This window comes from Callithrix jacchus, chromosome 10 (assembly GCF_049354715.1).
Source record: "Callithrix jacchus isolate 240 chromosome 10, calJac240_pri, whole genome shotgun sequence".
NCBI lineage: Eukaryota > Metazoa > Chordata > Mammalia > Primates > Cebidae > Callithrix > Callithrix jacchus.
In genome coordinates this window covers 23,250,943-23,276,418 of record NC_133511.1, presented here as the reverse complement: position 1 = coordinate 23,276,418, position 25,476 = coordinate 23,250,943, and the positions used below count along the sequence as shown (strand labels likewise).

Below are 25,476 nucleotides of genomic sequence, written 5' to 3'. Positions count from 1 at the left end.
GAGATGAGCATTATTTACTCCTTCACTGACTCTGGAGCCAGGTTGCCTGGGTTTGACTCTTGACTTCACACTTACTACCTCTGTGTCCTCGGACATGTTGGTCAACCTTTCTGTGCCTCAGTTTCCTCATTTTTAAAGTGGGGATATAAAGCATAGCCAAATTATAGTGCTGTTACCAGGACTCATGAGCTATAATTTTTAATGCATTAAAAATAGTTCCTGGAATATAGTAAGCGCTATGTTAAGTATTTGCTAGAGAAAAGATATAGACACAGAAATGAGGGAACTGAGGCTCAGAGAAGTTAATAAGACAGCTTAGACTAGAGCCAGGTGGTCTCACAGCAGATACAAGGCCCTTTTTATGGTACTGCTTTGCCTTCCTCGGGGCAAGATTCTCTTCTACAAAGATTTGTAATGGAGACAACGGAAGGGTGAAACTGGGTTTAGCTTGCTCTTCTTTCTTGCTATTCTAAAGCCGAACTCATTTCTGACTCTGGCTTCTATGTGCCATTCTGAAGTAGATTCGCTATAGTCAGGTGCCAAGACTGGGACCAGCAGAGACTTCCCAGAGCCTAGCTCAGTCTTGACAGTGACATGTCAATGAAGCTGCAGCTGAGGCTAGCCCCCAGCTGTAGGAGGCTGGATGTCTTGGCCAGATGCAAAGGCCCCCAGGGGCTGCAGGCCCGGTCATGTACCAGTTATAGCTGCCCACATTTCTTCCAGGCCTGCCCAAAGTGAGGAGAAAGTGGATCAGAAGAAGAACATGAAAAATAAAACAACAGCAAAAAACCCGTGGAAATCCAGAGCAATGCTGTCTCATAGAGATGTTTGTGACGGTGGAAACCTCTATGTGCCGTGCAGTACAATGGTCACCAGCCATACGTGGCTATGAATAATTGAAATGTGACCAGTGCCACTGAGAAGCTGAATTTTACATTTTATTTAATTTCTAGGTAATTGAATTTAAGTAGCTAGTGGAGACTAGAATAGACAGCACAACTGTAGCAAGAGAGAAAAAAAGGTGTGTTATGTCAGAGGGTGGAAGTGTTGAGAATGTAAAAGATGAGATTTCAGTTAAAATTCAGTACTAAGCAAAAGACATGATGTGTGCCTCTCTGGCGATGGCTCTCTGCTCATCTGTCACGCTTCAGCATCCTAAGCCCTCTTCCTGTGGCCTGGCCCAGACTGTCCCACAGCCCCGACGAGTACCAGCACAGAGAGTCCAGTTTTAAAGCCAGGGCTGTCAGATGTCTTCATTACTAATGAAACTGCCTGTCTTGCTGTCTGTATCTTGTTCGCTCGCTGGTGGCCCTGGAACACATCTTACTGTCTTGTTTTCTCCTTCTATCTCTTTCAAATCCTGTCTTTCTCTCAATGTCCCCCTCCTGGTCTCACATACCCTTCTCCCACCTGCCTTTGTTCTCCCTCTTTCCGCCACTTTTTTCCTGCCAAGCTTCTTCCTGCCCACTCCTAGCTGCCTCTGTCCTCACCGTGTCTACATGCCCTGATGCCCGCTGCCTCTGCCTGTTCTTCTCTGTCTTTGCTCTCTTTCCTACCCTCCTCTGTGCCTCTTCATCCCACCCCCACATTCTGGGTCTCCTGGTGACACACTCCCCTGTCTTCCCTGTCCATGCACAATTCTGCTCCTTTTCTCTGCCCTGTCCCTAACTCGGCTTTTCCCCCATCCCCTCTCCTGGCCCTACCTTCTTCTGCTCCTCTATCTGCAGATCTATGAGTATCGGAATGGCCACCAGGAGGTGGAAAGCCCCTTTCAGGGGCGTCTGCAGTGGAATGGAAGCAAGGACCTGCAGGACGTGTCCATCACTGTGCTCAACGTCACTCTGAATGACTCTGGCCTCTACACCTGCAATGTGTCCCGGGAGTTTGAGTTTGAGGCGCATCGGCCTTTTGTGAAGACGACGCGGCTGATCCCCCTAAGAGTCACCGAGGAGGGTGAGACTGAGGCACAGGGTCTCTAGAGCGTCCTGCTCTCTGTGGACAGGGCAGGGTAGGATAGCAGGTCTCCACATGAGTGAGATCCTTAAAGAGTGCAAACACCCAGGTATGTGGAATGGTAACATCTAAAAATGTCACCATTGACCCATCTGCCTTTGGTGGCTAGCTTCTTGTAAACTGCCCAAGGAGCTTATCTTTCTGTGCCTTTCCTCAAAGCAGAAAGGCTTGGAGATGGTAGAATGACCTCTTCCTGGTCTCTTAGAGAAAGGAGCTAGCCTCCGAAAGCTATTGATTCAGCTAGGCCTGTTGAATTCCTCTGGCCTTTGTTGAATCCCTGACTCAGTGGGCTCCGAGGAATCTCAGAAGTCGTCTCTCCTTCTGCCTGTGAGAAAGCCATGCCTCTAAACCAGGAGTTCTCAAACTTTAGCAAATCTCAAACTCTCCTGCAGGGCTTTGTGGAACCCAGGCTTTCTGCTTCTGTTGGCGGAGCCTGAGAGTTTGCCTTGCCTGACACATTGACACACAGGCAGTGCTGCTGCTGGAACCACACTTCGAGAACCGCTCTCTAAACCAAAGTTTCACAATCTTTTTTTCTTTTGTCTTTCTTCACAATAAGCATACATGCAACCCCTTCCCCGTCTCTGTGGCATCTCTTATTACATGAATTCATTCTCTGCTAGGAGAAGGGGGACAGGTTGGTAGCTCTCTATTCTTACTTAAAATCTTGGGACTCCTACAGCTAGTTCCTTATTGGTGAGTGGGAAGTCCTTTCAGCAGCCTAACTCACGTGTTTCTGTTGCAAGTGGAATACAGCCTCCTGAGGGTGGAGTTGCAGCCTTTCTCGGCCTATGGCCAGCATTATTACTGCCCCGAGAGGCAGGCTGGGGAACAGGCCAAAGTGTGGGGCATGAAAGAAAAGATCAAGTTAGACAGGGTTCTTCCTAGAAAAAAGGATCCAGGAATACCAACCTCCAGGCCACAGGTCTACTTGTTTTTTAATCATGTGATTGTGATAAAAATAAGCGAAGATTCGGTCCTCAGAGTGAATGAACGAAGGAGAAAGAGACATAATGATCAGACGAGGTAACTAAAATGGAAGGTAGGTCCATTTTGAAAATGCAGAGGACGCTTAGGCCTCCTGAAGAGTCTCTTCCCTGCTCTGAGCTGGGCTCCTCTGGTGTGAAACGAAGGGGTTGGACGGGGAGCTCTCTCTAAGGTACTCTCCTGTTCTGAAATTCCTTTATTCCCCGTTTATTACACGCCTTTCCCTGGCGCCCTCTCCTGGTCACCATCTGGAACTGTTGGTTGGTGCCAGCCAGCCCCTAGCACAGTGCACAACAGTCTCCACCTCCAGCTCTCTCAGGCTTTTTCCTCCGGAGACCCTTGTGCATAACTGGTGGAAAGTGCGGCAAGGCTGAGCTAGTTCGTCTGCCAGGCACCAGAGCAAGCCTAGAGCAAAAACAGAAGGAAAAACAAATTTATTATCGCAGCCACAGAGCCTCGTGGATGGTCGGGTTTGGAGGAAGCATGGATATCGTTTATTTAATCCAGGGCCTCTAGATAAAGGGCAGGCATCAGAATCACCCACACTGACTTCTTCCAAACGTAGTCACCTCTGCAACACCCTTGCAGGTGTGAGATCGGCAGGAGTGGCTGAGGTCATGCGCCACTTAAATGAGTCCCCAGCTATTGGAGGGTGCAGCTCTGGTGCTCCTCAGTTTGTGGCTGGGAGACCAGAGTTCGCTGCAAGAGCAAGGGGCTTGCTCAGGGATGTGAAGCAAGTTAGTACTGGAAGCAGGAGGAAAATCCAGATCGTTTGCCCATCCGGCTGGCTTTCTTTCCACTGCTTCTTTTCCCACCCCCACTACCCCCACCCCTGCCACTTTTTCTTTTTTTCTTTTCTTTTTTTGCCTCTGCGACATCAGATACTCCCTGCCCTCATCTTGCTCAGAGCTATGTGCTCCACCATGACACCAGCCCCCAACCCCGCCATCTCCTCCATTCCTGTGGTCCCCAAAGGTCTCCCTGGTTCTCTTTGTTCAAGTTGGGTTTATTCTGGCTTAGGCTGTCATCTCCCGCTGCTAAGGCAGAAATCTGAGGCCTCTTCACCTGGAGGTAACTAAAAACACTGAAAACAGCTTCCTTTATTACCATTTGTGGGCTACTGCATTTTGAAAGAGAAAGCTACTGCATTTTGAAAGAGAAAGCATGCTCTAAGTCAAACAAATCACAATTAGTACCCCAGGTGGTAGCAAGCCCGTGAGAAGCTTGAGATGTACAGCATTCTCGTGTGCCTCATACTGCATGTAAGACCTCCAGCTCCAGCTGGGAAACCTAGATTTCCTGGGGCCATTGGACTGCTTTCTGGGCTGATAGTTACGGCAGGCTGTGCTGTACTCTTAACAAGCAAGGACTTGGGTATGACTTAGATCCTGTGGATAACTGCAGATCATAGATCTGACTTGCTTTTGAGAGATGGCAAGGGGAGAGGTGGCTGCAACATTCCTCCCACTAGCAAGGAGTGTATATGACAGTATATCTGCTATGTGTTATGTTTTCATGGTCCTTTTTGTTGATCATGAAACAAATAAGATAATATTTATATTCACTCATTCAATCAATACTTATTGAGCACTTTAAATACTCTAAGATTTACACAGCAGGCAGATAATCAAGAAAGAAATATGTTCTCAATAAGCACACGGTCCACAGAAAAGAAAGATAAGCACATCACAGTACAACTCTTATAACAGATGGATGAGAAAAGTACATGGAGGCCAGGCGCAGTGGCTCATGCCTGTAATCTCAGCCCTTTGGGAGGCTGAGGCGGGAGGATCACCTGAGGTCAGGAGTTTCAAGACCAGCCTGGCCAACATGATGAAACCCTGTTTCTACTAAAAGTATAAAAAATTATCTGGGCATGATGGTGGGTGCCTGTAATCTAGCTACTTGGGAGCCAAGGCAGGAGAATTGCTTGAACATAGGAGACAGCTGTTACAGTGAGCTGAGATCATGCCATTGCACTCCAACCTGGGTGAGGACGGCGACACTCCAACTAAAAAAATAAAGAAAGAAAAGTGCATGGAGAGGTTGTGAATATCTCTGCATGAGAAGCTGGGGAAGGTTTCACAAAGGAGAGGACCTCAGAAGAATCTAGAACTACTGGGAGACTGAAAAGGAGGAGAGGATGTTAGCACAGAGCTAGCATGGGTGAGAGGCACAACCCAAGAAGAGGGAAGAGGAAGAAAGGTCCACAGATTCTGACATACCACCGTGTGTAGCAGAAGTTTTTTTCTGGCCAACCAAATGGAAATGAGGTGGGAAAGGCTGGATTGTGAAGGCCCTTGCATGTCACATGAACAGAGTTGGGGCTTTATCGTAAGGGCACTGTGGAACATTGAAGAGTTTTAAGCAGGGAAATGGCAGGATCCTGTGTTTCAGAAGTATAGCCCCGGGGACAATGTGGTTGCTACATTTAATCTTCCAATACTCATTACTCATTTATGTTTGGTTTGGGGATGACCTGGAAGGTCTCGTTTCTAACCCAGACTTGAAGAGAACTTGTGCATATCACATGCGGGCTGTCTGTGTTGGCCCTGAATGAATTTTCCGACGCTCTCTCTTCAGGAATACCACCCTCCACTCCCAGCAGGGCACAAGATAGAGGCAGTTGAAATAAGGCATGTTCCTAACACCTGTGTAGACTTTTAATCTCACAACATGTTCTGAAATACCTTAGATAGTGTAATATTCACAGACCCCTGACTGGTGTTATTATCCTCATCCTACAGATTAAGAAACTGAGTCTTACGTAAGGAAAATGGTTGTTGACACACCTGTAAATAGCAAAATGGAGAGCCAGCTCTAGATAGCTCACCTTGAGGCCAGGATTCCTTCCACTGCTGTGCTGCTTCTTGCAGCATCCCATTACCTCATCCCTGTCTCCTGAGCAGCCAATGACAGTCAGTGAGAAAGCCAGTTAATGGGAGAGTCAGGATTTGGAATTCCCTTGATATCTTCTTGAGTTTGTTTAGACTTAGTCCTTACTTAAGCTGTACTTAGAAATATGGCTCCAAAGCCCTGGGTTTGTTGGACTTGCATATTCTGACCCTCATTCTCTTTCTTTCAGCCGGAGAGGACTTCACCTCTGTGGTCTCCGAAATCATGATGTACATCCTTCTGGTCTTCCTCACCTTGTGGCTGCTCATCGAGATGATATATTGCTACAGAAAGGTCTCAAAGGCTGAAGAGGCAGCCCAAGAAAATGCGTAAGTCCAGAGATGCTAAAGTAATAATGAAAGCTAGCGCCTCCGGAATGCGTGCTCTCACGGGTGAGGCGCTAAGCAGTTTACATTCATCCTCCTCCGGAATGCTTGCTCTCACAGGTGAGGTGCTAAGCAATTTACATTCATCCTCTGCCCTCTTCCTGATAGCTACTTAAGAGATAGGTACCATTATTATACCCATTTTACAGATGAGCACACTGAATTTGGGAGCGTTTGCTTAAGGCCATTGTAAGAAACAAAGCGATATTTGAATTCAGGCCCGCTGATGCTTGGCTAGCACGCTTAACCATTAAGGCAAAGACCATAAGCTGCCACCACAACCCATTAAAGTCACATTATTATGGTTGGGCATGGTGGCTCACGTCTGTAATCCCAGCACTTTAGGAGGTCGAGGTGGGTGGATCGCCTGAAGTCAGGAGTTATAGGCCAGCTTGGCCAACATGGTGAAGCCCTGTGTCTACTAAAATACAAAAATCAGCGGGGCATGGTGGCACACACCTGTAATCCCAGCAACTTGGGAGTCTGAGGCAGGAGAATTGCTTGAACCCAGGAGGCAGAGGTTGCAGTGAGCCGAGATCATGCCACTGCACTCCAGCCTGGGAGACAGAGCAAGACTCCATCTCAAAACAAACAAAAACAACAACAAAGTAACGTTATTATTGCTATTCCATAAATGCCAAAGCAGACTTAATATCAGCTTACAAGGCACACAGATAGTGTGAGGAAAGGCTGGGATGTGAACCCAGGTCTCTTTAGTCCTCATGTCCATGCTCTATCACATTTAACTGCTTATACCATGGAGCTCCTCAGGCCATCTGGGCACTGCCCTTTGCTGGCAAAGAAGCTCCAAGCAACATGTTCTTTCCTCTAGAACCTGGCAGTGATGGCATGTCCAGAGTGGGAACTCTAATCTGCGAATGTCCAGCCTGTACCTTAGCCATTTGCTCTGAGATTCTAATCCCTCAAGGGTGAGCACATTTGAGAAATGATGGCGTCCGTAAGAGCAAAGAGTCTAAGAGATCATGCTGGCTGGTTGTCTGGGGCTAGGAAAGGTAGAGAAAACCCATAGATTGCTGGCAACATTGCTGAGGCAAACCCTAAAAAGTCTTGACTCTTACCAGTTAGAAATATTTGATAAAGATCCCAGCACTTTGGGAGGCCGAGGCGGGTGGATCACGAGGTCAAGAGATCAAGACCATCCTGGTCAACATGGTGAAACCCCGTCTCTACTAAAAATACAAAAAATTAGCCGGGCATGGTGGCACGTGCCTGTAATCCCAGCTACTCAGGAGGCTGAGGCAGGAGAATTGCCTGAACCCAGGAGGCGGAGGTTGCGGTGAGCCTAGATCGCGCCATTGCACTCCACCCTGGGTAACGAGCAAAACTCTGTCTCAAAAAAAAAAAAGAAATGTTTGATAAAGAAAGTATCATTTTGCATGATACCTGTGATCTCAGGGAAGTAAAAGATTAAAACTGACTGGATATAAGGAGAGAAAGAAGTGCCATGCTGAGAAAGGCAGTAATTCCTGGTGACTTAGGTGCTTGGGATTTAGTGCTTGGATAGGAAGGACCTGCAATTGGGCCTGCACAAGAAACAGAGTGGAACCATGGTCCTCTGCAGAGCTAGAATCCTCAGAAGGTTATGACTCACATAAAGGGTAGACTAGAAAATAATCAGCCCGCCAACCTAGGGAAAAGCCAAGGAAACTTAGCCACCTTGGCCTAACTCCAAGTAGAAAAAGAAAGATTCTTGAGAGTTAGTAACTACAACCCTGCTCTCACAATGTTTGAGATTTAAATGTATACCACCCATATGACCCAGGATCCTCTAAGCTGAGAAATTCCGTAAAAATTAGTCCCCGGCCAGTGATACCTATGAATGTCTTATGGAAGAAAATGAAAACCATTCTGAAGGGACCCATTCTCAGCCAAGGCCTAATAGGAGTCCCCAGAGACAGCACTGCTGGATCTGATTCCACAGTCCAGTCCAAAACTAAAAGACACGGTGAAAAGCCATCCAGCAGGAGCAAGAGTGAATCCTAGGAGCTTTAGACACAAGAAGGGTCTCACCAAGTATAAAAAGTAAGCTTGCCTGGTGCAGTGGCTCAGACCTGTGATCCCAGCACTTTGGGAGGCAGAGGAGGGAGGATCACTTGAGTCCAGGAGTTTGAGACCAGCCTGGGCAACATGGTGAGGCCCCATCTCTTAAAAAAAATCAAAAAGTCAGCTTGATGCAGTGGCGCGTACCAGTGGTCTCAGCTACTCAGGAGGCTGAGGAGGGAGGATCGCTTGAACTCAGGAGTTTGAGGCCGTAGGGAGCCATTATTGTAGCACTGCCCTCCAACCTGGGTGACAGAGCGAGACCTGTCTCAGAAATAAATAAACAATAAAAATAAGTTTGTTTAAACAGTTAAACCAATAAAAGGAAAAAAGCATAAGAATAGGGTGAGTTTCTAAGATAAAAGAACAGGCAGATTCAATTGGAAAAAAACAAAAAACTCTGGAAGTGAATGGTTCTACAGAAGATTAGATGCTGATAATCAGAAGATAAATGTGAGAAAGCTCTGCAGACTGAAGCACAGAAATGGGAGAAGATGAGCCATGCAAAGAAATCTGAAGGAAACAAATGGCAAGGTGCATTAGAATAGCACGGAGAATGGAGGAGAGACAGTGATGAGAGACAGAGCGGCTGAGGGAGGGATGACGCTTCAGATTCCAGAAGCATAATATGCCCTGAGCAGAATAAATAAAATATAAATCTATACCTAAACTCCAAACATCTTTTTTTTGGGGGGGGGATGGAGTCTCACTGTGTTGCCCAGGCTGGAGTGCAGTGGCACAATCTCAGCTCACTGCAATTTCTGCCTCCCGAGTTCAAGTGATTCTTCTGCCTCAGCTTTCCGAGTAGCTGGGACTACAGATGCGTGCCACCATGCCTGGCTAATTTTTGTATTTTTATTAGAGACAGGATTTCACCATATTGGACAAGATGTTCTCAAACTCCTGACTTTGTAATCCACCCACCTCAGCCTCCCAAAGTGCTGGGATTACAGGCCTGAACCACTGTGCCCAGAAAACACCAAGCATATTCAAAGTAATAAACGGCAGCTACTAAGATAGCCTACGGCAAATATCATCTATGTGTTGAAACCTCAAATTCCTGTAATATCAGAAACATATCAAGGATACTACTTCTCCCTGTTTCTATCAATATTGTATTGGAGATCCTAGGTGAAGACCAAATAAATACCAAAAAGAAAAAGACTTGGAAAAGAAGAAACTAAATTATCATTATTTATACCTATTATTTACATAAGATGCCAAAGAGAATCTATAAAAATGCCATTAGGACTAGAAAGAATATTCCACAAAATTGTTGATACAAATCAAAATATAAAAATCACCTATATTCTAGCAAGAAATTTAGTAACATATTTAAATATTTAAAATATTAAAATGCTTTTAAAGTTACAATAGCAACAGGTACTCTCCAGTTCCTGGGATAAATCTGACAAAAATGTATAAAACATTTAAAGAAAAAGTCACAAATGTTTACTGAAAGACTTTAAACTTAACTAGATGGAGAATAAAACCTCATTATTGTAAACTATTTTCTCCCAGATTAATCTTCAAATTCAATGAAATTCCAATCCAAATGCCCATTAGATTTCTCAAAGAACTTAATAAGCTGATCTTAAAAGTCACATGGACGGTTAAGTGGCCAAAAATAGTCTAAACCAAGGGACAGCCAGAAAATAAATGTTTTAGGCTTTGCTGGCTCCATAGGTTTCTGTCATATGTTGTTCTTCTGTTTGTTTGCAAATAACCACCCTTAGCTCTTAGGCCATAGTTTGCCCACCCTTGGTCTAAACCATTTCAAAGAAAAAGCAGTAAATTTGCAAGAGGTTGGTAGGATTTGTCTTATCAGAGCTGAAGGTTTCTTACAGAGCTACCAGAATACAGTTTGTGGTACTGCATAGGCATACAAAATGGACAAACAAAACAAAAGGCCCCAGTCTGGTGAGTGCATGTAGGAAAGCCTGATATGTGACAGAGGTGACATTATAATCATCGAAGGAATAATGAACTGCCCACTAAGTGGTCCAGGGAAAATTCCTAATCCACATAGAAACAAACAAAACAAAAGGCCCCAGTCTGGTGAGTGCATGTAGGAAAGCCTGATATGTAACAGAGGTGACATTATAATCATCGAAGGAATAATGAACTGCCCACTAAGTGGTCCAGGGAAAATTCCTAATCCACATAGAAACAAACAAAGAAAAACAAAAAACAAAATCAGATTCCCCAGCTCTCATACTAAGCCAAAATAAACTGTGAGTGGATTTAAATACAAAGTAAAACGCCAAGCTTGAAAATTCCATTAAGGGAATGTAAGATAATATATCTCCTTAGAATAGAGAGGATTTCCCAAACAAAACACAAAAGGCACACATCAAAGAGGAAAAATAATTTTGATTACATTATACATAAAAAATCAACTGTTCATTAGAAAACTCCATAAGCAAAATTCATAGACAAGAGACTGGGAGAAATTGTCAAGACATGAAACCATCAAAGAAAAATCAATTAGAAAAAGACAAAGATCTCAGAAGAACTAGAAAGCAAATAAAGAGTCAGACAGCTGTCAGACCAACATTTCATTTTATTTTATTATTTTATTTTATTTTTGAGACAGGGTCTCACTGTTGCCAGGCTGGAGGGCAGTAGTGCAGTCACGGCCTCAACCTTTCAGGCTCAGATGATCCTCCCACATTAGCCTCCCAAGTAGCTGGGACTAGGCAGATGCCCCCGTGCCTGGCTAATTTTTTGTATTTTTTGTAGAGACAGGGTTTAGCCATGTTGCCCAGGCTGGTCTTGAACTTATGGGCTTAAGCAATTTTTCTGCCTTAGCCACTCAAGTGCCGGGATTAGAGGCATGAACCACCACCCTGGGCCAATTGGCCAACATTTTAATCTAACAAATGCTGAAGACAACATGGATAAAAGAGAATCTATACACTGCTGTTGGGTGTTCATATACATATATGCATGTGGGAAATGATTATTTTAATCTGCAGAAAGGGTTGTGTTCCTCTTGGGAAACATGCAGAAGGAAATGCAGAGCCATTCTGTAGATCCTTGCTCCTGTACCCCGCTCCTTCCTCCCTCTTGTGTTCCCACCCCGGGTACTGAAGCTCTGACTCCCTTTCCCTGTGTCCTCTATAGGTCTGACTACCTTGCCATCCCATCCGAGAACAAGGAGAACTCTGCGGTACCAGTGGAGGAATAGAACAGGCGTGGTGTGACATGAGGTGACCCACAGGAACACAGGAGGGGAAGGCAGATGTGGATGGCAGGTTGTACAAGTGACTTTGTCACCCACAACTGAAGTGACTTTAAATTTGGTCCCTTAGGTCACTGTCTATCCTGCCCAGGGTCCCCACCCTCAGAGTAATTCTTTAAGTCACAAAGCTCTGTATAGTGTCAGCCCTTCAGAAGGTGAACTGCCTTGGCCTGCATGTCGAGGCAACCTGAACTTGCCCATGGTAACAGAGGCACAGGAAGTCTCCATCTCCCTTCTTTGGTCAAAGAATTTTTGGGCTGGGCTGGGCTGGGCTGGGCTAGAAATTCTCAGTGAGTTGTTTTATCTTTGGTAGGTGGCCTGAACACCTGAGGGACTGGACATCCCGTGTTCAGCAATGTCAACAGCATCAGGAGGGTGCCCCAAGGGCCTCATCGCTTTCCTTCATGCATCCATCCTTCTATTCATTCATCCATGCATCCACCTGCCTCTGAGCTTTCACCTCTGATTTTGTAATGCCATCAGACCCCTAGGCACCATAAGACTTTGCCAGAACCAAGAAGCCAACATTTCTTCATAGACTCAACCTCACCCTGTCGTAGTTTTCCAACAAGACACTCCAAAGCCAACTGGATTTCTCCCCTGTGCTCCAAATGACTTTGTACAAGTGCTGGTGTCAGCACCTCCCTCTGCCCTTAACTGGCTGGAACTGGTTCATTCTCCATTACTGCAAGAGAATGGATGTCTTAATAGAAGGAAGCAGGTGTGATTAGTTCAGGTTAAAGCAAAAGTACGTCGTGAACTTGGATTCCTTGAAGTCAGTTTTTCCAAGTTCATGGCCCACTTTGTTACAGCATCAGAGCGAAGCATGCCCCTCTAGGTTCTCCAGTGACAGATCCTGAAGCGTGGACTAGCATGCTCTCTGGAGCTTAGCACTCCAGGGCTAGATCCTGATGGGTCTCTAAGGTCCCTCCAAGAAGACAAGGACAGGAGGCTTGAGAAGGACCAATGGTAATTTAAGTGGCTCTTTAAAAGTCATGCAACATGAACACGTTCCTGATCCTATTGCGATAATATATGTATGCCCTCCCTATGAGCACACCACTTGGGCATTAGGACTGAAATTCTTAAGCTCTTCCTCTCAAAATTTCTGTGCATCAGTATTATTCCTCATTTTACATACAGGAGGCAACTAAGACTCCTACAGGACTCAATTGAGTAAGAGGCTTAAGAGGATAAACTGGAGCAGAAATAAGCCTTAGGTGCTGCCCAGTTTACACTTCCTGGGATGATTATTTTTGCGGGGAGGGGACAGAGTCTTGCTCCGTCACCTAGGCTGGAGTGCAGCGGTGCGATCTTGGCTCATTGCAACCTCTGCCTCTTGGGTTCAAGTGATTCTTGTGCCTCAGCCTCTCAAGTAGCTGGGCTAAATTTTGTATTTTTGGTACAGATGGGGTTTCGCTACGTTGGCCAGGCTGGTCTCGAACTCTGACCTCAAATGACCCACCCACCTCAACCTCTCAAAGTGCTGGGACTGGAGGCATGAGCCACGGCACCCAGTGGATAACTCTGTTTTTGAAGACTCTGACATTGAACTTGTCTATGGCAATGCTTCTTTCACAAGCACAGACTGGGCTGAGGTCAACTCAGATAGATTGAGGTTACTAGAAATTGGCCAAAAAAGCAGAGAGAAGAACATGAGGTAGACTTAAAGAAATTCCTTTATATAAAGATTTGTGAATCTGAAATATCCTCCAGAAGGAGAGAGTACCTGAGAATGATATTTAAACTAAGAAAAATGTTTAGTCTGAGACGGAAGATAAGCGAATGAGTGATGTGAGAGGTGAGGGATGGGTACGTGGCTTCCAAACACTTCACCTATGAATGCATAATTTTCAGATATTTTTCCTCTAGATTTTGAGGGAGCAGATAAACTGGAAACAATTTTAGTCAGTATCTCATGTTTCATTTTAATTGAGTGACAGGTCCAAGTGTGACATCCTTCAGCACCTAGGGACAAGAGAGGGGAAAGACGCTTTACGGAATGTAAGAAGATGAAGGTGACTGGGATTCAGTGAGAGGTCCTTCAGACCTGGGACCTCCCTTAATAGGGAAAGACCATATTCCATTGGTTTCGGGCTTTACCTTAAAAGCCCATTTTTTTTTTTTTCATTCTTCCATCCCTAGGAAAGAAAGCCCAACTTTCTTCTATCCCTAGGAAAACTAGCCTTTTTTTTTTTTTTTTTGCAGAGTCTCACTCTGTCTCCCAGGCTAGAGTGCAGTGGCGCAATCTCAGCTCACTGCAGCCTCAACTTCCCCAGGTTTAAGCCCCCCACCTCAGTCCCCCAGGTAACTGGGACTACAGGCATACACCACCACACTTGGCTAATTTTTGTATTTTTTATAGAGACGGGGGTCTTGCCATGTTGCCCAGGCTGATCTTGAATTCCTGGGCTCAAGCAATCCACTAGCCTCAGCCTCCCAAAGTGCTGGGATTACAGGCGTAAGCCACTGTGCCCAGCCCAAAACCAGACCCTTAACACTAATGTGAGAGTCTGATTTTGTTGAAGAAAATATTTGCAATAAATTCAAGACTCTTCTAATTGGTAATTTTCCACACCATCTCTCTGAAATAGGGGAGAGAATATAGGCCTGTTTTTAACTTAATTAGGAAAACTGACCTGAGTTAGTGTGAATTTTTTCCAGTCCCATAGCTCAGATATCACAGCTTGCAGTACTGGCAAGATGCTTACCACCACTCCATTTTCCTCTGTGGTCCAAAAGCTCATGTATCTAAGTTGAACCAGGCAGTAGGCATGATTGCCTTTTTCTCTTCTTTTTAAAAAACCCAACTCGGATGCTGCTTGCGTGACCTTTAAGGAACCTATCACTCATTTATCCTTGACAGATTATCTCCCCTACTCTTTCTTTTCCTAACTTCTCCACTCTTCTCATTCTTGGCAATTTCATTAGAACTATATAGTTTACAAAGTATTCACTTAACTATTTTATTTCTTCTCTATACCTGGTCCTGTGAGGTCGATATTATTAATACTTACATTACAAAAGAAGAAACTGATGCTCTCTAAGTAGCTTTATTAAATTATAAGAAACCTAGCTGGTAGGTAGACGGCAAGAATCCAGATCTTCTGACTCCTTTTTCAGTTCTCCTTCCAGTTAGACCATAGCTTCTTCCTTTTCTTATTTCTTAGCTCCCATCTAACCGTTGCCTATCTTGCCTGTCCTAATGTTCTCCATCTTCTCTCACCCCTCATCCCACTCACTGCTTCTCTACCACCTTGCTTTTTGGTGGATGCCAGCAATGTGTTTTGAGAGTCAGTCCTATTTTGGTTCTCTTTCTAGTTGGTATGTACATCATTTCTCCTGAATTGCAATTAAACTCCCTCCTGGGAGACTTGATCATGACTAGAAATCTACAAGGTACTGTGATCACCAGCCTACTTCCATTCTCCACCGACCTCCCTGTCTCTTCCCGTAATCCTACAAAAGACCCAGACTAGATATGTGTTTCTCTGGAAGCTTTATCTGGCATGATGTTGCTTATTAAAGGGCTTAGAAGAGTTCTCAAGGGCTATTATCACTTTAGAAACCCCATCTGTTGTCTTGGTGCTGGATATTTCCCATGTGTCATCCTCAATAACACAATTCACTAACAGCCAAGCTTGGCTCAGTCCGATTTTCCCGTTCTTACTGCTTCACAGCCATGAAGGTGATTGCTCGATCCAGTTGGCTCCGAGAGCACCTTTCCCTGCTGACCTTCACTGTCACCTCATTCTTGTATCAGAGCCCTAACCCCAGACACTCCGTGCCTTTCCCTACCCCAGCCTTGACTGTCACCACTTGTTTAACAGCAAGCTCCTTTAGGTTCTGCATTCCCAAACACCCACACACCCAGACTCCCTTCTGAGTTTCAGGTTTCTCCTTAGGTGTCCAACTAGAAATATTACTAGGAAGGTTACTTTTCAAAGCAAGGATATGCTGCGAAGTGTGTAGAGCAGTGCATGTTGAAGAGACAGCAGCTTCCTCCTCTCCTCCCAAAATTATTGGATCAAGAAAGAAATTCTACTCATCTCAGAGGGAAAAGGCTGTGCAATTGCATCTTTGTAGGAAGAAAATGAAGCAAGAGCTAGACACCCTTCAGAATATATCTTAGTTTCCCCTTTCCCAGTTTAACATGAAAACGAAAACAAAAAAAAAGAAGCCTTCCTCTCACCTCATTTTGTAATGAAAAATCCCCAATCCAGTGAACTCACCTAGTCACTGCAAATGTATCTGAATAGTGCTTGGTGTGCTCGCCAACCTGATCATCCACTTGCTGTACTAACATCTTTTAGCCACTAACCACTCTGTCAAGTGCTAGTTTAGACCGTTAGTGTGTCATGCGGTCATAGATTTGAAAACCAGCATCATCCAAACCTTACTTAATCTCTAAGATCTCAGCTGGTGGACAGCTCACGATTAGCTCAGCCCAATTCCTCCCCCTTAGTTGAGTTTGCAGCAGGACGCAGGAGATAATCACTTCCAAGCAAGTCTGATTTCTACATCAAACTCGGCCTCCATCCCAGGCCAGCTAACCCTCAGAGCCAGCAATGCTCTATGCTTCCTCCCTGTGTCTGCTTGGTAAGAGCTTCCTCAGCTGGGCAGTGTGTGTGATGGAGAGGGAGGCCGCTGAACGCTGAGTGCTTCCAGGCTTGTGAACCCCCATCGAACACAATCTGCAAATTCTTAGTCTTGCAACAGATGGAACTTTTTCCATGTTATCATCTTCATATTGCCTTTTCTTGATTTTCCACAGCCAATCTTTTTCCAAACTCGAGAAATGTTCCTGACCATCTAATCCGTCAACAATGTAATGCCTGTATGTGGTGTTTTTCAGTAAACTCCTTGTTCACGTCAATAAAGTATCCATAAAAACCACTCTCTTTGGTTTTGACCTACTTACTAAGTGTGTTTGCCCCATGGAATATGGCTTCCCCCAGCTCCTCAGCCTGCTTCAAATTCCTGTACCCAATCTGTGGGTAAGCATGAGAATGAAAATCATGTAATAGCCTCGCGGTAAACACACACTAAATGTGTGATCTAGCCTCTCCGCTAGCCCTTCTACCCAACATGAAGGAATACAAGAGTCACTTGCTTCCTTGCCTGGCATCAAGTAAGTTTCCTAACCAGATGGCGAGCAGCTCCTTGCAAGGCCAAGGCAGACCTAATGAAGGGAAGAGCCAACCTGGCTCTCAGCTCCACCAGTTTAGGACACATGAAAGAAGGCAAAGCAGTCTCTCAACAACCATCTTCCTAGAAGTGTTAAGGCCCAAAGGGGGAAAAGTTCAACAAGAAACCATCGTTGGGATTCACAGTCCACCACAATCTCCTGCAACTTATAAGATTAAAAATCATTCCCAACACTTTGGTAGGCTGAGGCGGAAGGATCACTTGAGGCCAAGAGTCTGAGACAAGCCTGGGCAACATAGTGAGACCCCATCTCTAAAAAAAAAGTGCCCTCGCATGATGGTGTGTGCCTGTAACCCCAACTATTCGGGGGGCTGAAGTGGGAGGCACACGAGCTCAGGAGATCAAGGCTGAAGCCTGGGTGACAGTGAGACCATCTCAAATATATATATCTATTTATATTTATATGTATGTATTTATCTATATTTTAGAATACCAGCTGTATACTAAGAACTATGTGTTTTTTAAGTGTATTATCTCTGAAACACTGAGACTTGGATTGATAGATGGGGCGGAAGGTCACAAAGTTGGTAAAGACTCAGATCTGACTCTAAAACTTATCCATTCCAGTTGATCAGGCGGCCTCCGTCCCGTGAGAAGGTGGATGGCTATGTGCGTGTGTGTGTGTGTGTGTGTGTGTGTGTGTGTGTGTGTGTGTGTATACAAGCATGCCTACATACATGCCTTCAGGTCTTGCTGTGACCCTATCTGGGACGACCAGAAACATCCCAGGTGATGAGCACTCATAAATCAAGCAATAAACACACACACCATTTATTTTTGTAGTTCAATACTTTTTCTTTTTAATTCATACTGTACTTCCATGGCTCTAGCTACTTTACATTAAGATTTGGCTGGGCAGCCTTGTGTGTTTCTAGGTACTAGCAGTAAGTGTTCCAACCTTGCGCACAGCGCCAGGCAAAGTACAGTTATAGATCCAAATACACACGGGCAGACAACTCAACTGCAGTCGACCTGCGTTCTTTCCCATAGATGGCCCAGTGCAGATGCTGGGGCTGCACCCTCTGCCTCACCCTACTCCACCCCATGTCAGGATTATCCAGGGGCCACTATGGCCTCTGACCCATCCCTCCCCACCTTGGAGTCTAGGTTGAGTTGGGGGAAAAAGCACCATGGGTTTGGGAAGATGGTCTGGTCCATGCAGAGAGTAGTCTGGCCCTTGAGAGCAGGGGAGGAAAATGTGGGGAGCCACAAGCGATTGTTGGCAAAAATGGCTGCTTTGACTATGCAATCTCAGCACATGGCATCCAAGCCCCAGGCCGATGCCCAGACAGAGCCAGCTGCCTTGCCTGGAGCAGAGGCCACCATTTTGCTTCTGCAATATCTTATTGTACTGAGAGAAGCAAGGAGGGCTGAAAATGACAATGTTCTTTAAGCCTTCAGAAGTTGGGGAGATCGTCCAGCATCAGCTCCTCTTGGCAGGCAAGGTGCTGCTCATCAGCAGCCAAGACTCCAGTCCGGGCCCCGAGGTCTGCTGAGGATCTCGAGTCACAAGACCCTGGAGCTGTCGCACAGAACATCAAAACAGGGATCTGGCTGGGCCCTTCACAGCCATGACCAGAGCAGAAGTGAGGTTAAAAGGCTGGGCAGAGAGGTGGGAAGGGAGCTCTCAAAACCGTGTGCAAATCCCTGCTCTGCACCATGGAAGCAAGCAGAGACCTTAAAAGATGGCCTTCCAAGAAAATGCTCCTCTCAGACCCAAAATGCATCTTCTGGAAGAAAACAGGTAGAGGGGATTGAGGCCAACATGTTGGAGGTTGGGGGAATAAAAATCAAGGATGTCAAGCAGTGAATGGGATGATTGTCCCATAGCCTAGAGACAAGTGGTGAGGATGGGGAGAGTCAGGAAGGGTCCCTGGAGATTCCTCCTGGAGAAGGCAGGCAGGGTATGAGGTGTAGGGAGACCAGAGCCCTGCCATCTGGGGGAAGGGAGAAGAGTGCTATTTCTCCTGAGGGCAGTAGGAGAGAAGGGCTGGCTTTGGCTGCCCTGCAGAGCTTAAAGAAGTGGCATGGTATGGCACAGAAAGTACCCTTCTGGGATGACAAGCATCCGGAAAGATACTTCCCTTAGTCCTTTCTCCAGGACCTCATCCTGGAACTGTAATAGGTATAGTTCAAGTTTGGGTGGGGGGCAGGGACACAGAGAGAATCCACTTCTCACAAAGCATTCCTCTTCATCTCTCCTGGTCCTCCCCATGTCATTCCAGATTCCTAGTGTCAGTGCTCTAAGGCAACCCAAGGGTTTTAGCCAAAGCTTCATACTGAATCCAAACCCCATCTAGACAAAAGAGAAGTGCTACAACCAGAAATAGCTTCTCTCCACTGCTTCTTCTACCAATAAGGATGAAGGATAGATAGATGAAAGGCTTCACAGAGCCTAGAGACAGAAGATGGGCTCCATCGGAAAGAATGTTCTCCCAAGAAAGTCCAAAGGAAGATCCCTTTGCAAGCTAGGCCAAAGAAGGCAGAAACCCTTCCAGGTGAACACTGAGCAATACATCAAGCTTGATCTCTCTCTCTCCGCACCACTGGGCCTCCCCAGCCCTCCTAGCCACTTAAAGAATAAACTTTAACGCAGATACTGCCCCACCACGCCTCTAAATACAGGGAAGCTTCAGCTTCTGGGCTTGTTCCCTCCTGGAAGAGCAACTGACAAAGTCCACCCAACCTTCCCAACCTCTGGCCTACCCCACAAGATGATGTCAAAGCTAGAACCTACCTTAAAGATGATCTAGCCCAACTCCTTCCTGTGACAGGAGGATACTGAAGCTCAAAGAAGGGGACTGACTTGCCCAAAGCCACAGAGCTTCCTCAATGGAAGAGTCAGAACCCAGGCCCAGGTCTCCCAACTGTCAGTGCAGTGCTCTTACACAGAGTTTCATGCAGCTGATCTTGCTGGCCTGAGATGTAATCCTCTTGTCTCCAGAGAGGTGGATGACCAGGCTTGTCAATTCTTTCACAGTAAGATGTAATGAAACTTTACATCCTATAGCTGTTCTTCACCTGGTTCAAAACTGCAAATTCTTCAAAATTGAGTATAAATTCTCAAACATTTTACCACTTAAATCATTACAGAAAGACTTCTGTGTGTCCCCAGTAAATAAAAACCAAAAAAAAGCACTGGCTGGAAGAAATTACATAAGAAGTAGTGATTCTGATGCTCTTGCAGACATCAACCAGCCAGGCTACTGGCCAGGAATACAATGCTATTTATTTGTTTCACTTATCTGCAAGGTTGAGTTAACATCTCTTTCACAAGTTATTGACTAAGGGGAAAGAGATTTTGTTTGGGAACAAATAGAGTTGTTGGTTTTCTTCTGGTGTGATAGTCAAAAAATTATTAGAACAGAGAGAGCCCACAAGAAATCCATGATTCTTAAAGGCCATTCCCTATATGCACACATTGTCTACTGGGTTCAAATCACTAAAAAACCAGGAGGGTTCTTCTGACATACTCAGTACCGCCTTCTCTGCCACCTCCTCCTCCTAAGAATAGTTTTGAGAGGTAAAGCAGACACAAAACAACTCCCTGTGGCCACGTCTGCTCTGTCACTCGACTCCCAGCAGAGAACTCTTTTTAAGTCATCCTGAAGGTCCCACCACGGCACCTTTAATAATTAAATATCTTCAGAACAATTACATATGAAAGAAATTCAAAAATTTACAATGTTTGCATTCAAAATTTTCCTGGGAGTAGTTTTGGCTTCTGGCTGCGTCCAGGGGGAGACTTCCAGCAATCTGTACCATGCCTCCTTCTTTGGCTCAGGGCCCATGACCCTTGATCCCTTCCAGTGTCCCTTGCCCAAGGTCCTGGACAAGAACGAACAAGGATCCACTGGCTGGTGGGCATATGTACTCTTCACAGGGATTATATGAAACTGCATTTCCTCCCATCTCCTCCTCTGGGGGAGGAATATCTACTCTAGCTGATGACCTGGAGCCTTCTCATCCTCCTCCCTTGGAGGATGATCTGGGCTTGGACCTTTCTGTATTCTGATCCTGCCCTTAGAGAAATACCAAGGCCTTATTCTCACATGGAAAAGTCAAAAACTGTCATTGCCAAAGGGAGTCAAAGGCCATTCTAAGAGAAAAATACAACTTTATCTTTGGGGGTAAATGAGTGATAAAATCATTTGTCCTTTGGGCTGATGTCCTAGGACCTCTGGGACATCTGGGGCTCCTTCTGCACCTGCATTAAGAAGCCCAGGAGAAGAACAAGCAAGCCTGAAGAGCTCTTCATGCCAAACTGGCTGTGACTGTTTCATGCAACTCCACAAGCTCTGCCTGGAGCTGGTGGGACTCTTTCGGTCATGTTATGAAGAAATAGTATTTAGTGTATGAGGGATGATGAGTGTGCCCATAGGGCCCTGTAAATTCAGATAAATGCATGGCGCTGCTGGGCCAGTGTTGAAAAGGCCCTGAATGTCTCACTCTTTAGAGCTAATGTCTTCTACTCTTTAATGATCTTACACCTCTCTGGGGCCAGAGACCAGAGCAGGATTTGTACTCCATCCCCTGCCAGAATCCCCATTCCCAAGTCTGAGAAACTCAGGATTTGGAATGGCTCCCTGGTGACATAGATTTCACTTGGCCTTTTCCTGCCCAAACACACGCACCTTTGCCAAGTCCTTCCAATGGCTTAGATGCTTTTTCCACATGCAAACTGTCTCAGACAACTGTCTCCATTGGCTAATGCTGGTTTGTTCCAAGAACAAATGATGCTGGCTACCCATTCTGGTGCTCACCACTCACAGTGTTCTGTGGGTAGACCCTGAACCCTGGATGTGGTGAGGGCTTTCCCTCCCTCTTTCAAATCCTGGAGGGCCCAGCACACCCTGACTCATCCTGGAAATCACACTGACAGCTCCAAGCTAAGGCTGCAGAGCCATAGACCTGACTTGCACTAAAAGAGGTTTAACAAGGTCGAAAATGCTCCACCCTGGCTAATAAACAATGTGCTCTTAGGGCACAGAGAAACAATAGGAATTTAGGCACTAAAAAGTGACACTTTGCCCAGATCCAGCCTGGGAGAAGACCAGAGAGAAAGCGGGTGGGGTTAGAAATTCCCAGCCCTTACTGGGTCCACACCCTACACAGGTCGGAGGAAGGTGCAGGGGTGACGGAGGAGAGTATCCTTCAGAACACGAGTCTCGGGAGCCTGCCACCCCATAATGCAGCCTTCCTAGCTTTCCAAGCATCCTCTCCACCTGATGCTCAGTACAGTCTAGATCAAGTGGGTGGCCAACCCTGTGAGTTTAGATTGGGCTCCCTTGATGCTTCTGTGTTCCCAAGAGAACGCCTGGGGAAGCCTGGGGTAGGGAAGAAAAGATTCTCTTTTATTTTGGAAACAAATCAAAAGGGGATTAGGGAATGAAGCACCTTAAGCAATGCCCACTTGAGACTTCTTTTTGACATCCTAAGGTCTTCACGGGCATAACTTTGGCTCAACAACATTTCCTTTCTAAGAGCCAAGAATGGCCAGCAAGGGAAGGGGTGGGGAACAGAGGGTGGGAGGAGGGAGATCAGGGGAGGTCAGTGCTGAGAGGCGGTTCCTGCCCTCCTCAGCCACTCCACCATAGGAAAACGCTGCTCCGGCCAGCACAGGGGGCGGGAGGTCCCGCTCCTTCTCCCTGGTACATAGGCATTATCTCTGTTTTAAAATCTGTATATAATATATATATTTATATTCTGTATATATATATATTTATATATATATATTTATATGGTCTATGTACATGTATTGCACAGGCCTCTTGCAGTCACCCTGTTCCTGCCTTGTCAATGATAGCGATTCCTCTTTTCTTCACTTTCCGACGTGTAGTCACGGGACCTGATGCCGTTCTGAAGGTTGATGAGCGAGTCCTTCATCTGCAAGACAGAAAACCCCACCCCAGGCCTGGGTTTGTGCTTTCAGTGGGATTCTTGACCTAGCAGCCCTCTCCCCACACTCACCTAGAGCAGGCCTCCAACTATGCCGTGCAGCTGACAAGAGTCAGGCACCTAAAGCAAGGGTGGTTCTCAGGGCAGTTTCAAACAGAAAGGGGACAGTCATGCCGGGCGCCATGACTCCCACCTGTAATCCCAGCACTTTGGGAGGCGGAGGTGGGAGGATTGCTTGAGGCCAGGAGTTTCAGACCAACCTGGGCAACATAGAGAGATGCATCTCTATAAAGAATCTAAAAATTAGCCAGGCCTTGTGATGTGCACCTGTAGTCCTAACTACTTGGGAGACTGGGGTGGAAAGATGGCTTGAACCTGGGAGTTTGAGACTGCAGTGAACTGTGACTGTACCACTGCACTCCAGCCTGGGCAAGACCCTGTCTCCTGGGCAAGAAAGAGAGAGAGGGAAAGGGAGATGGAGAGAGAAAGAAAAGAAAAAAATGAGAGGAAAAAAGAAAGAAAGGAGACAGACAATCGAGCATGGGTAAGCCCTTGGGTAGGGCTTACTGGGTCTCAGTGCTGAATCAAGAACTCTCTCGAAGCATTCAGCCGCTACAAAGAGCCTCTCAGGCTGCCACTGACTTAATCCACTTGTTTCATCCGGTTTCTCTGTTGATCCTTAATACACCACATGCCTGTCTTTGTACATTTAGCCACACTGTTCGCCCTGCCTGGGAATCTTTGCACTCTTGCCTATTCCAATCTCACTCATCTGCTAAGGCTCAGAACAAACCCAGACTCTCTCCAGCTCCCAGTCATCCCTCTCCCTTGTGGTCGCTCACACAGCACACACTCGGGCTCTGGACTGCAGTCATCTTTCATTGCTAGGTTTCATGTTTGCTGGGACTAGAACAGCGTCTAATCCTTCCCTTGTACACCCGGGGGCACCAGGCAGAAAAGTGAGTAGGTTCCTAGTTGGTACCCATATCAGTAAATTAACATTTTTAGGTCATAGGTTGCAGTCTAAATGGAAGACTAGAATGGAGCCCAGCGGAATTCAAAAATGGTCCGTCATACCACCACACAGTTAAATACTCACATATTTAAATACTGTCTCTGTAACTCCTCTGTTACAACATAAGCCAACATTTCTGGGGTCAATGGTTATGGATTTGGGAAAAGTCTGGTCTCTCTGCTGAATCTACCACTTTCTTCTCTCTGGTTATTTTATATCTTCTGCTCAAGACAGAGGAGGGGCTCATTCTGTTCTTTTACAATTTACTTTTAAAGGGTTTGAAACAAAACAACTTTCTTAATACTTATAGGGTCCACTAAGCTATAAATCTGACAGCCCCAAACCCTCAAGTTAAGGGGGCCCATTCTGAAAGAGGGTTCTAGAGATGGAAGAGATCTCTGGGTCATCCAGTCCAACTGCCCCAATTTAATTTATAAGTTCTTTATCCGCCATCATCTGGTCGCCCCTTGAGCACTTCCAATGTTGGAATCTCAGTTCTCTACAGTAGCCTGTTCTGCTGCTGGACAGCATTAACCACAAGTTGTCTGCATTTGATGACTTTTAAAAAAATTACTTTCTTAAACTTCTAGCCCCAGTTCAGTGCTCTGGACTTTTCCAGTAAAACTCGACACTTGTCGGCCTGGTTTTCTGAAGACCACCCTGTTCTCCTCCCCCCACATTCCCTTCTCCTGGGTTTGCCTTCAATTCCATCAACCCTTCTTGAAATGACAGGGTTTCCAAACTACTCACTATGCTTTTTGTCCTCTTTTGGTTAAAAATAATATGCCCTCCTTAAGTGCGGCAACAAAGCTAAACACATTCAACTGGGTCCTCATAGCTACATTAAGATTCTTTTCCCTTACTTTCTTTCTTTCTTTTTTTTTTTTTTGAGACAAAGTCTCACTCTGTTGTCCAGGCTGGAGGGCAGTGGCACAATCTCAGCTCACTGAAACCTCCACCTGCTGGGTTTAAGCAATTCTCCTGCCTCAGCTGCTCAAGTAGCTGGGATTATAGCCATGCACCACCATGCCTGGCTAATTTTTGTATTTTGAGTAGAGACAGGGCTTCTCCATGTTGGCCAGGCTGGTCTCAAACTCCTGACCTCAAGTGATTCTCTCTCCTCAGCCTCCCAAAGTGTTGGGATTACAGGTGTGAGCCACCACGCCAAGCCTCCTTTTTTTTTCCTTAGAGCTAAAATCAAACAATACAATGAAATAAAGTTTAATATTAATGAGCACTGCTCACATGCCATCAAATCCTGATGACAGTTCCGTGAAGCTACATCTACAATTTCTATTTCATATATGAAGAAACGGAAGCTCAAGGTCCCTTGCTGAGGGTCACAAAATTAGTTAATGGCAAGGCTGGGGTGCCATCTCAGCTCTGGCTGGTCACAAAATGTCAGAAAGACAACTCTTCATGGAGAGAAGCTGTTGCATAGCAAGGTAAATCCTGAGTCTAATATTTTCCTAATAATTCTCTTGCACAGCAAAGGCAGGTTCCCGCTCTCTAGGAAGCTGTGTGGAGGTACGTTTTATAAAATACTAAAATATCCTGGGGAAGTAGTAAGCTCCCTCCCCCAAGGAAACTAAATAATTATTGATTTTGCCTCAGGATGATTTCCCAAAATAGTTGGATCTAGCTTTGGGCGGGAGAATACAGGCGAACTGTACGACAAAGAGGATGCTATGGAAAGCAGACAAAGTGCAGTCACCCTCCCAGACCATCAGTGCAGTGCCACTGACTGTCAGAGGGGGGCGGTATACACC

The 25,476-nt window shown here is 45.7% G+C and overlaps 2 protein-coding genes and 1 long non-coding RNA gene across 40 annotated transcripts in view; 1 reads left to right on the top strand and 2 right to left on the bottom strand.

Moving 5' to 3' along the window:
• The window catches only part of SCN3B (sodium voltage-gated channel beta subunit 3), a 33,589-nt gene extending 17,107 nt beyond the window's left edge, over positions 1-16,482 (top strand). For 4 of the 6 annotated variants that reach the window (XM_009007020.5, XM_009007019.5, XM_009007018.5 and 1 more), the window contains 4 exons: positions 1,728-1,953; positions 6,086-6,224; positions 11,469-11,554; positions 11,900-16,482. In XM_009007020.5, coding sequence (XP_009005268.1) covers positions 1,728-1,953; positions 6,086-6,224; positions 11,469-11,532 — 429 coding nt within the window. In that variant the 3' untranslated portion in view covers positions 11,533-11,554; positions 11,900-16,482. Of the gene's footprint in view, positions 1-1,727; positions 1,954-6,085; positions 6,225-11,468; positions 11,600-11,899 lie in introns of all 6 variants that reach the window. The other 2 variants (XR_013523120.1, XR_013523119.1) reach the window with 1 other exon arrangement.
• Positions 2,927-6,862, bottom strand: LOC118145726 (uncharacterized). Its single transcript, XR_008475019.2, has 2 exons — positions 6,741-6,862; positions 2,927-3,405 (listed from the first exon to the last, which is right to left on the bottom strand). It is a non-coding gene; the product is annotated as an uncharacterized LOC118145726 (long non-coding RNA).
• Positions 16,483-22,513: 6,031 nt separating the features above from the next.
• GRAMD1B (GRAM domain containing 1B) overlaps positions 22,514-25,476 on the bottom strand; it is a 260,660-nt gene continuing 257,697 nt past the window's right edge. For all 33 annotated transcript variants that reach the window (XM_078339731.1, XM_078339735.1, XM_078339732.1 and 30 more), the window contains one exon: positions 22,514-22,680. In XM_078339731.1, coding sequence (XP_078195857.1) covers positions 22,591-22,680 — 90 coding nt within the window. In that variant the 3' untranslated portion in view covers positions 22,514-22,590. The remainder of the gene's footprint in view (positions 22,681-25,476) is intronic.